The sequence below is a fragment of the Monocercomonoides exilis genome, assembly GCF_001643675.1.
Source record: "Monocercomonoides exilis strain PA203 chromosome Unknown scaffold6-2077815, whole genome shotgun sequence".
Classification (NCBI taxonomy): Eukaryota; Preaxostyla; order Oxymonadida; family Polymastigidae; genus Monocercomonoides; species Monocercomonoides exilis.
In genome coordinates this window covers 1,607,414-1,620,220 of record NW_027150551.1, presented here as the reverse complement: position 1 = coordinate 1,620,220, position 12,807 = coordinate 1,607,414, and the positions used below count along the sequence as shown (strand labels likewise).

At 35.7% G+C, this 12,807-nt stretch overlaps 1 protein-coding gene across 1 annotated transcript; it reads right to left on the bottom strand.

Annotated features, from left to right (window-relative positions):
- Positions 1-4,404: 4,404 nt before the first annotated feature.
- Positions 4,405-12,757, bottom strand: MONOS_4265fu8874 (uncharacterized protein). The gene has a single exon (XM_067874325.1). It carries the CDS (start codon positions 12,603-12,605, stop codon positions 4,713-4,715), a length of 7,893 nt encoding a protein of 2,630 aa, XP_067733970.1. The 5' UTR covers positions 12,606-12,757; the 3' UTR covers positions 4,405-4,712.
- Positions 12,758-12,807: the final 50 nt, after the last annotated feature.

Genomic DNA, 12,807 nt, shown 5'->3' with positions numbered 1-12,807 from the left:
TGCACAAAAAGTTTTTAAACATCATTATTTAATGGAAGAGATAGTCTTTTCATTGTTTCGAAATTTATCAATGTGAATGTTTGTTGAAAGTCCAAAACAACCTTTAATCAAATAGTTTTATAAAAAAAAAAGTTTCTCTCGTGATGTTTTTGGTTAAAAAAAATCATATGTTTTTTATCTAATCACTGTTCCAACTCAATGTCTTTCATTTGAATAGAAAAGATAACACAGTCAAAAATGTATTTTTGTTCTTATCGAATTTTATGACTGAGAACAAACACAGATATCGCATAAAATACAGGACAATATGGGTGATTATTTTTGAAATCATAACTTTTTTCGGGGTGTTGGTTTTCATTAATTGTTAGTTTTATAAGAAAAAATATTTGTTCAAAAGTGAAAAAGCATGATAATTGTTTTTAAATACAAATGGTCTTTCGGAATCAACGACTAAAATGAATTCAAAAAGCCTTTTCACTTTTCAATGTTCATCTGATAATATTCAAGATTATTTTCAGAACCAAAAATTTTGTCTGAAATAATATGATTTCAAAAATAATCACCCATATAGATTTCACAATAACTGCAAGAGGAATAATTTTGTTAATTTTCCTCAAAATATATCTCATTAAACCAAACTCATTTTGATATACAAAACTTTCAAAATAACTTCTTTTGCGATTAGGATAAAGTATACATCTGTGACATGACAAGAGAAAATTGAAAAAATGACAAAATGACTGACAAGATATTTATGACTTGTCAAAAAGGGTTATTTATAATGATTTCATGATTCTTAATTACTATAATAATTAATTTGAAAATCTTCATGAAATAATTCTTATTATTTTGAAAAAATTATAATAAAAATGAAATGATCAGGTTCCAAATATTTATTTTATTTGACACGAAATGTCAGTTGAGGAATATTTTTGTCACAATTTGTCATTGACAGTCACTGACGGTCACTGACAAAAGAGAAAAAACTACAAGATATTACAGATTCTATCAACAAATCTTTTCCAATTTGCTTTGAAAAGTCTTGAGAAGTTTTAGCAATAGTTTATTTTATATTAATTTTGAAAAAAAATATTTTTTTTTTTTTTTTTGACAGACGAGGCTTCAAGCAATTTGTCAGGTCACAGAAATATAGAATAAAGTATTTTTAAAACTTCGGAGAAACTAAAAATCCTATTTTTCCAAATTTAAAAAAAAATATTCTGAACATAAACGAGGAAGTCATGAAAGTCTTTTATGTCACGCGAGTTTGTATTGATGAGATATATTTTGAGGAAAATTATCAGAATTTTTCTTCTTGCGGTTATTGAGATAAGGATCTTGTCCGGTATTTTATGCGATATCTGTATTTGTTCAAGTGATGAGACTTTAATAAAAGAACGAACTTCCTTTTAAAATGAACAATTCAAACGAAATATTGTAGTTTCATTAAATGGGGAAAAATACAGACTTTCAAGCTTTCATAACTCACATTAAATTTTTGATTCACTCATTATATGTCAAAAATTTTTTGAAAAGTTCCTTTTGTTTAATTTTCGAATAAAATAAAATCTTCATATTTCGATCAAATTTCTGTTCACACTTACGAAACTTCACTTTAAATAAAATTATAACATCGTCAAGATTGTGTTTTCATGACAGCAAAATTTGGTGAGTGGGAACAGAAATTTGATTGAAAAATGAAATTTTTATTTTATTAGAAAATTAGACAAAAGGAACTTTTCAAAAAAATTTTGACATATTTTTCAACTTTCTCATAAATCATAATTAAGAGAATTTCCTTATCCGAAAACAAATATCGTAAACAAAATTACTTCATGCTTTCTGACCTCATATTTTTTTTTCAAAGAAATAACACATTTTAGTTGAATATTTTGATCACAATAAGTTCATTCTCTGATAATAATTTTCTATGAAAATGCCTGAAGCGTAATATTTTGCACCATGTGAAGCGGAAAATCGGGAATATACGAATTATCGAAACTGTGGATAATGACTACACAAAAATAACAGCGAAAATTTAACCTTATAACTCAAAGAAATATATACTGCCTAAACCGGATATTATCACGTCGAATATAATCAACATCGTTAATAATCACATTTTCGATGCACCGATATTTTTTCCTTTTTTTCGTTCATTTTTCATCGCATAAAATCACAAGGCTGAATATATATAATAACTTTTGTTTTATTATGAGTTCATTTTTCATTGAAAAATCGATTTTTTGATCATAAATTTCGATTTTTTGATTTTTCAGAAATATGTTTGAATTAGTCATTATAATGTCCATTTTAAACATGTGTTACAGATATAAAAATTTTTGCCGCGTCCGTCAGTAATTAAAAATCCATGTCAGCATTTATATTTGAAAAAAATATTATTTTCTCTGATTTTTGGAATTTTCGTAATATATATCAAATTATATTAATACATTCAATTTATTTTATTCTTCGAACTTTTCTTTGTTTCATAAATTATTTAAAAACGATTTCCTTGAAGAATACTGACTCCATTAACAGTCACTGACTTCACTGACGGTCCGATGATCAATTCATTTCAAATATGATTTTTTGTCAATATCCTTAATTGAGAAATGCATTTTCATACTTCGCTTATTTGAATAAATATTTAACAATATTTACATATAAAAATATTTGTTCTAATAATTGAGGTTCTGACGTGAACATTTTTACTCGGTCCGTCATGAAACCAATTTTATCTGTCAATAGTCACAAAGTAACACATGTTAAGTCCATTTATGATATAAATTATTTTTTCAATAGAAAAATGTGTGGTTGTGTAGAATTATAAAAAATGGAAAAATTGACCCAAAATTAATAGGGTTATAATTTTATCTTGACCTTTTTTCTTTATCTAGACCTTTTTCTTTTTTGCCATGATTTTGGCTTTACACAAGACTGCGATAAATAAAAAATAACCAGAAATGTTTGAAATGTTTTATTTTCCTTATTCTGTATTTTTTTTTTCAATATTTCATGTTTCACAAAAAGATCGAGGATAATAATAATTTTATGTTTTGATCATTGACTTGCTGCTATTTCAGCGAATATTTTTTACAAGAAGTTTTCAGCTTTCATATCATAATACATTGTTTCTTTTTTATAAGCTAAACTTGTTCAAAACTTTCTCAACATGTTTTTTTTACACTTTTTCTCATTTCACACATTTTTTCAAAAAACACGATTTCAGAGACATGCATCCATTTGTTTTAAAATTTATTGAAATGACAAATAAACATTATTAAAATAAAACGATTCTTGTATGTTAAAACGATAATTTATTTGTGAGTGTTTGGTAATTTGAAACTTTAAAAAATCATATATACTTGCTTTTCAGTTAAAATTCTTGAAAAGTTCCTTTTCATTTCAATGCTTAAAACAAAGAAACGATAAAAAAGACTTTATATAATTTTTTCATTTTAATAAAATTTGACACAAATACTTGTTTATATAAAAAATCGTGTTTTAAGTAAAAACAGTGAAATGAGAAAAAAAGGTCAAAAATTATATTGAAAAAGTTAAAAATAAGTTATAATAATAATATAGGAGTGTAGAATTATGATTATGTATCTTTTAACGTTCCGAATGATATATTCGCTTCAAAGTCAGCAAGTCTTTGATCTGGGTCCTAAAATAATAAAAATTTTGAATATTTTTTTGAACATAAAAATCTCAAAAAAATTTTTAACAGAATTCTGAAAAACAAAAATATCAGAAAGTTTATATATTTTGTTTGTGTTTTAAGCCTTTTCACAAATCAAAAAAGCAAAAATAAGTTTCAAAAAAACAGGGTTGAGATAAAATTTTGAGGTCAAGATAAAATATGCACCCTAAATAAATTGATTTATCTTTATTTTTTTATCTGTGTGAATCAGCATCGTATATTATCACAATCTGATATAGTCACAAAAAGTTGTGCAAAACTCGATGTGATAATATCCGATTAAGACTGCGTATATATTTGGATAGACACTCAAAAATTAAAAATTGATCATGAATATGATTTGTTTGATATAATTCTGTATTTTGCTTGAGACAATTTTTTAAAACAAAATTTCAGGATAATAACTATTATTATAATAAACGAATCAAAAACACCAAGAATATACTTTGAATATGGATAGATATTATTTGGGCAGGTGTAAATACTGTGATGTTTTTTTTTTTTGTTATTTGTGTTCTTTAATTTCTAAAGTCATTTTTACCGTTTTATTATTTGTTTCACAAAAAGATGGATGAAAAAATAAGTTTATTTATCGAAAAGACGATTATGAAAGTGGAGTGCTTAAATGAAAATATTATTAGTGCCTGCAATGCTTTTCATTTTTCTCATCTATTTCTTTCTTTCTTTTTTTTTTTTTTAGCAAATTGTTTATTAAATTGAAATGTTTTCTTTTTCAATTTTCTCACAAGCTCACGCACCCACGCACACGACGCACATGTACACGCTTTCTCTTTCTCTTGTTCTTTGAGTGTTATTGAATTCTGACAAAAATTATGTTAATACAAGACTTTGTTATGCTCACTTCTCATTTGTGTTTTGCTGTTTTTCCCCCCGCTTATTTGATGATTCAATGCGTTTGTGACGAATTTATTTTTAGCTTTCAATTTCTTTCTTTCTTTCTTTCTTTTTTTAACGACAAAGTTGACTTTGAATTGAAAACACTCTGCTAACAACTTCGTTTGCTTTCTATTTGAGTTCTTCTGCTTCCGCTCGCCTCGCTGCCATTCTCCATTCCTTCATCAAAATCAATCGCATCAGAAACGGTCAATATCGTCATCCCCTTTGGGAAGTGAGTAATGAACTCTCTCTTTAAATCCATCAAGCTCAATCTTCCTTTTGAACAGTGCTGCACACATGACTTTGCCAGCTCTTTCATCGAACTTTCTTCAATCTTTATCATGTCTGGCCTTTCTCCTTTTTCAATCTTCTCTCCAGCTATCACAGCTTCATACTCTCCAAAGGGGATTATCAATGTCAAGCACTCCCACAGCATCATCCCGATCGAGAAAGCCACTGTCTTCTTCGTTGCATGCTTCTTTGCTCCATTCAACAGCTCCGGAGCCATCCACCTCAGACACTCTTTCTTGAAATCGTCTTCATCTTCAAAAGCGGAAGATGGAGGTGGTGATTTGGTGAACCTCTCACTCTTCACAGAAATGTCCGAGGAAGAGGTGATGATGGTGGAAGAAGATGAAATGGATGATGAGTCTGAGTCTGTTGAGCAGTCAGAGTGCATGGCTATGGTGATCACCATATGCTCCGAGAACAGAACAATGTGCGGACTCACATTGTCCAGTGACTGAAGCGGAACTTCCATTTCGTCGAAAGAATGGAGTGCTCCATTCGCCACCCAGAACAGGATCTGAGCAGCTGTCTGCTCCCTCTGTTGGAGGGTTCCAATAACCATCTCCTTCTTCTCATTCCGCCCATGCAACAACATGAACAGCGAATCCCTCAGATCCACAATCAACTTCTCGTGAGGCGAGGAGCAGGCCATTGCATCCACCAAGTTCGACATCGATGAAGTGGTTGGGCACATATCCTCCCCTCGAACAAATGTGGATTCTGTGACCGAAGTGTCTGTTGTTGAAGTGGATGGGATAGAAGGTGAAGGAGATCTCTTTCTCACCTCTTCCTCTTCCTCCTTCTCATCAACCTTCTCCAGCATCCATTTGGGAATCTTGTCTGAGTCTTGGCCAAGAATGTATTCAGTGGAGCCACTCTCAGACAGAAGATGCTCTGATGACTCCGAGTGTCCCAAGCTTTTCTCATACACCCTCTTCTTGATCCTCTCTTCATTCTTCTTCTCTGCCTCCTCCTCTGCTCTCCTCCACTGCGCCTCAGGCGACATCTCCATCGTCACCATCTCAAACGCCTTCGGGTCCTTTCTGATGTTATCATTCACAATCACCTCCAGCTCTTCTGTCCTTCTCTTTTGCTTCCTCCATCTAATAGTGACAACAATGGATACAATTAGAACAACAAAAAACAAAATTGCAAAAACCACAATTACAATCATTGTCCATGACGATTTCTTTTCATTGGAGCTTTGACTCATATTATCTGTGGGGCTGCTGTCATCTCTTTTTTTGCTGGCATTCTTTAGCACAATCTCCGATGTAGAATGAAAGTTTGGTGCCTCGCCAAACATAATTGCAACAATTAGTTCTGTGTCATCTGACATGTCTCTCACTTTTGCTGCAGAAATGTCTGAACAAAGCACTGACTCATTCACAAAGCCTTCACCTTCGAATGGATACTTCTCAATCATTTCTTCATCGAATCTTGCATATATAAGCTGAAGTTGCAGATTGCAGGGAAGGAAAAGAGCTCCAACAAATGTTAATTGTGCTTTGTTTTCATCCAGCTCCATTTCTACAGAATCAAGGATTGGGATGAAAAACGGCGATAACCTCTCAGCTGCTATCCCATCCAGAGTGCACCCGTCGCTTAATACCCACAATGATGTATTGTCCCTCAGCCCATCTCCTCCTTTCAGACTCGAAACCATTAGCTCACCCGAATCACCACAAAGGATATTGCGGCGAGCAGATGGATATCCTCTGATTGATGGGTTGTTATCTTTGAACATTCCCATCTCAACCGTCATACGTCCCCCAGATACAGACAGCCCTCCTTCACATGAATTTGAAATCACAGTGTCTTTCATTGCAACAAAACTATTTCTCGTCCAGACCAAAGATCCGTTCCACAAACATAGTCCTTCATTCTTTTCGTTTTGTTGGTTCAATACCTCCAGGCTATCTGGGTCACTATATTCTCCAACAAACGAGCACGTTTTTATTTCCACATTCAAACAAAAAGCAAACAAAACAGCACTTCCAAGAGTCGAAGACAATGAGCGAGCTTTGAATGAGCAGTTCGATAAATTGATCAGTTCTTTTGAGGAAGCGGAGATCGCACAAACGTTTGAGCCATATCTCGAAACATTTGAAAATAAACACTGAGATATATCGACAATGCATACATCCTGAGAATTTATCGAATTCTCATGTGGATCAACGATGCTGATGCAGCTTCCATCCTGAAGAGCCACATTCTCAATTGATAATTGCTCGAACGAGATATTTGCAGTTCGCGAAAAAGCACCTATGATTGCTTTTCCAGAAGCAAATGAGAGACCGGAAACGTTGGTGCGGGAGATTGCAAGATGCTTTCCATTTTGAACAATAAGCGTCATCGACAGCTCAGGCGTAGTGGAGACGGAGGGCAAGTCTGATGCACAAAATGAGCAAGACTGAATTGAAAGCGATCCGCTTTTAATGAGAATGAACGAAGAGTGTTTTGAGGAAAATGGTGACGGAAACGAGAATTTGAGGAGAGATATTGTTACACATTCTGATGTGACCACGAGCTCATTTCGTGTTGCTGGAATCTCAGAAAAAACATTCACTTTGGACGGAAGTGAACCTTTCGACAAGAGCGTCATATCACTCAGCTCGGTCTCTCCCTGCACCAGCGAACAATTGTCAACATACATCATACTCACAAATTCGTGGGACAAATGGCTTATTGCATAGTCAATTGACTTGCATGGATATGATGGCGGCCCACACTGCCTGTCATTCTTCCCTCCGTTCGATGGTAATGAGGAAACAACAATCATGTCTGCCATATACACAGTTATCAGATTGATCAAATCAAATAGTGTCTCAGAATGCTCGCCACTATCAATGCCATATATTGCATTTTCCTTGACATATCCCTTCTGCGATAGGACAAGCCTGAATTGTGTCTCATTGATCTGATTTTCAATGTTTATGCACTCAACAAACACATCATTCCCCACCTGTGCCACGTTGCGTTTAAACAGCACATTATCAAAAAAGAAGTTCAGTTCTCCACTCAGTGTACTCTTTATATATGCGCCACCACCTCTTCCATTCGCAACAGAACAGCTTGTTTGAATGACCTTTGAATCATGAAGTGCAAACGATCCCTCTTCATCAAGCACAAACAGCATCCCTCCTCCTTTCTCTGACAACGTTGTGTTGCACTGCTCAAAAACTGTTCCATTTATTGTCAGTTGCACATTGTCTCCATGTGCACTTTCAACAACACTGCATCTGTTTCCATCACCAGACACGCGCAAAAACGATCCATCCTCGACGTTTACGACTGTTGCATTATTTGCTCCTCTACCTTCGGTGCTTTCTATTGTTATCAAGCATCCGTTTCTCATTTGCACTTCGGTGGCAGTGAGCCCTTTCATGGTGCAAGTACTTCCGCTCCTCAAGCGAAACACTTCTCGGCCAAGTGTCATGTGCCCCACATTCACTATGTTCACATCAAGCTTCCCTTTCACCAACAGCACAAAGCAACAATCACATTCCTCATGCTCTTGCACATCTGCTTCAAACAAGCAATCTGAAAGCATCAGTATTCCAGCTTCATTAACAACTATTGCACTCGAACCTCCTCCATTTATTTTTCTCAATGACAAAACAACAAGGCCAAAAAACATCTCCCCATAATTCTTTATATGGGGAGTTGCCTCTCCTCCCTCTTTGCCTTCAATTCGGATTGTCGCTTTTACCTTTTCGTCTGCCTCCCATGCCGATGAATTTATGCTACACCAGGAAAGATCAAACATATCTTCAAGCACACATTCATCATTTATTAAGATTCCACATTGTGTCATCGAATGATTAATATGTTTTGTTGCCATCCACAGAGACTGGCATGGATATTCTTTGCTTCCGCACGATACAATATCGATTCCATTGCCAGAGACACACACAATATCAGATGAAAAGTTTATTAAAAATCTCAGAAGATTGATTTCTCCCAGTTTTGGATCTGCACCATCGAAGAGGTCACTGTTATTTTTTCCCGATTCATATTCAAATGCAAAAGAAACAGTCGAAATTGTGTGGTTAAGATCGCTCGAATAAATATACATATTCTTTCCATGGCCAGCTTTGTTTTTTGTAAATACTACAGAACTAAAAGAGTATGTTGTTGTTGGTTCTTCGAAGCAAGCATAAAGGCCTCCTCCTTTCCCGCTTTCTTCATTCACGCTGGATTCATTAAACATGCAACTTGAAAAGAAGAATGAACTCCTTTCGCCAATCGTTATGGCACAGCTTCCGCCTTTGCTTTCTTCCTCAGCACAGCTTGTCTGCTCAAAAAAACATCTCTCTGCATTGATAAACTTTCCAGCTCCAATTGTTGCCTGCACTGCTCCTCCACCTCCTTCCATCCTCTTCAAATTCTTAAACGAGCTGTTCAACAATGTTAATTTCGATTCCAAATGAATCACGCCGCAACAATCAAAGTTCATGTTGCAAAACATGCTGTTGTTTATCAATCCTGTTCCACTAGCCCCCATAGATATCATCCCATTTGCGCTGCTTGTCCCTCCTCCGGCAATTTTCAACCCATCAACAGTCATTGCTCCATCTCCCTCAAATTCAATCATTCCCGCCCCCTTGAACATTACTGATTGAGAATTCTCCACCTCAAAATTCGTGATGTTCAAAGTTCCTCCGCATATTCGAAGAAGCGAGTACTCAACAAAAGTTGTGAGTTCATTCATTTTCATTGAGCACCCAACAAGAGTTAGAGCGCTTCCGTCACATTCAAAGAATGTGGTTCTTCCGCTTAGAGACGCGTTCAATGCAAATGTCATCTTTGTCATGCTGACTGTTGTGTTACTCCTTGCCAGCCAATCATGAACTTTCTCATCTCGGCATCCAACTGCAATGTCTTCTCCGCTTCCATTCACATCAATGTTGAAAATGTGTTCTTTGAACTCCATTTCGTGTTCAAACTCAAATGTGCTCATAAACCTCAATGTCTGCTCCGGATTATCAATATTTCTCTGAACACCTCCATCAATTGTTTTGCAGGGGAAGTCTTCATATCCACATTTTGCATGATCATGATGGCTCGCTCCGCCTATATACACAACAGACGGCGGATCCCGCAAATACAACACAAGAGGGATTGCCAAGCTTCCGTTGAATGTTGATCTTTCATAACCACGAAGCTCAACCAGGCTGTTCAAGTCATATTCAAATCCAAATGATGCTGTGGTTATCACAACTGACAAATCATTCCCATTCACAAAAACACAGTCTCCAGCTTTGGCTTTGCATCCTCTAAAGAATACATCTTTCAGGCAAAAGTTCTGAAAATCGTTGCTCAAATAAAGAAAAATACCTCCCCCAAGACCGTTTTCCCCTTCATCGTCGCTCATAGCCTCACATGAATCCATTCCAACTGTGTCTTTGTCTCCTGTCCCATTTCCAGCACTGAATTCAGAATTGTCTTCCATCACAACACTTAACCCTCCGCCATTTCCACCCCTGCACGAACACTCATCAACGCTCATATTCCCCAAATGCAGCTTCTCTTCATTCTTGAGAGACACCTCAAATATGCATCCATTCCCTTCAACGCGAATGATATTGTTAAACATAACATTGGCAAGCGTTAAACTATCTGGATTTCCAAACGAAAAAACTGCAGCTGCTATTCGAAAAGAGAAAAACATCACATCTCTGATAACTGCTTCGCCTCCAGCAACATTGATAACCGATTCCGTAAATGTGTTCAGTTGATTCTCTTCAGCCGAAATGCTGCAATCACACACCAACACCGATCCTGATGCAACAAGAATAAGTGAAGAGGAAGCGTCTGATAATGAGGAATTGTGAATCAACTTGAACTTTCTGATGGTCAATGCTCCGTCGTTCTCCACTGTTATTGCAGATCCAAAATCTGGAGATGCTGACACTGTCACAGTCGTGTTGTCCTTCGATGCTCCTTCAATTTCTATCATCTTCTCAACAGAAATGGCAGTCTCATTGTAGATGCCTGCATCCACTGTCACTTGTGTTTCTGCACCAGCCAAATCACTTGCCACAATAATGCTCTGCTTCAGCGAACGGCATTTTCGTTCTGCGGGGCCACACATTACAGTATCATTTCCGGCATCTGCAGACACATGCACTGGATTGAATGCTGAACTGAGCCACTCACTTTTGTCTTCATCATTCCATGTCAACTGAGGCCTCAATGTTGTGTGTGTCAGGCAGCACACAAAATCCTTCTGTGTGATGATGGAAGCCCAATCACTAGACACAAAAACATCATGCCCTTTATTGAATGCTGCTGTGTTCGATTCAAAATATAAAAATCGAAAAATCTTTTTTAAATTGTTTGCATAAATATTTTCTTTTGGTCCAATGCATATTCCTCCTCCAATGCTTTGTGCATTGTTTAAAAAAAAAATACAGTCAGATATATAAGCTTCGACAGAAGTTCGAAACCCGATTCCTCCTCCAGAATAAAGGAATGAAGTTTCATTTCTCAAAGAAGTTCCATTGAAAAAATAACATTGTTGCACAATTACGTAATTTGAGTCACGTGAATAGAAACATCCACCTGCATCTTGCGCAATATTTCCTCTAAAACTGCAACCAATAACACTTTTTTCTGCGTATTTCATTGTAACTATCCCAACAGTTCCGTGTGCACTTGATGAACAATTAGTGAACGTTGAAGAACGGATTATTCCACTTCCGGAAGGAAAAAGAGAAATTGCTGAGTGTCCATAACTATTTGTTATTGAGCATCGTTCGAATTCACAGTTTGTCACCGTCAATTCACCACTCGAAGCAAATCTCAATGCACCACCATAATCTAAATCGTATGAAATGTCACGGAAAATAGTGTCAATGAAATTGGAATCCCCACTTCCGGTGACTATCTGGCGGATGTTTGTGATGTTTTTTGGTGTTGATGACAAAAAAGAGCAGTTTGAGCAAAAGAAGCACAATGACTGCACAGAGTTTATATCAGTGAAGAGTGACCCATAAAATGGTTCGTCTGTCGATACAAATGTGGAGCTTCTGATGCTTGTGTCACATTTTCGATAAGAGTTTTTGAGATCATCCGCATGCTTTATTGAGCAGGATATGTTTGAAAAATGACAGTCCACAATGTTCACTTCAACAAATGAAATTGGCGACAGAAGAGGTTCGAAAGATGTAGTAATCAAAGAATCGAATGAAGACACTGAAATGTCCAAAATTCCTTTGGTTAATGGTGCGCAGCTTGTCAGTGGCTCAAAAATGGCAAAGGAATGACTCAGCAAGCTGGCTGTTGCAAGCGACAAATTCTCAAGCTTAACAACTCCTCCTTTCGTTTGCATAAAGTTTTTTGAAGAACATTCACATGGAGCAATCGTGCAAGCGTGCAGTGATATCAGTGAATTCTCGTCACTTGATAACACGTTGCATTTTTGGATCTGCTGAAAGAGAATGTTGCAGGATTCAAAAGAAGAATTCAGTAAATGAAATGAGGCCAAGTTGCAGCTCACCAGACCGGAAAAATGTCTTGTTTCACTGTAATGTGCATGACATGCTTTCGCTTCCAAACGACCATTCTTTTCGATTTGATATGTTCGGTTTGTGGATTTATTTCCAAAGTGAAATGCTGTTGACTGAAATTCTTCCGCACAGTTACCGATCAATTGCGAAGGTGCTTGAATAAACAATAATACACACAAAGAAAATAATAAGTCATTCATCAAGAAAAATATTTATTGATCAAACCTCATCCTTTCATAATCCAAAATATTTTATTGGGATGATATTTTATGTTTTATTTGCTTTGTTTTTTTAATGATTTTTTGAGCTCGTTTCGTTTTTCAATGATTAATAAGAAATATCAGATTATAATATTAAGCAACTGATTTCATAAAACAGAAAAAACTGGAAATATTTGCTGTT

What these genes read in the sequence shown, in the direction of transcription:
- MONOS_4265fu8874 (XM_067874325.1), bottom strand. Translation starts at nt 12,605, where the DNA reads ATGAATGACTTATTATTTTCTTTGTGTGTATTATTGTTTATTCAAGCA.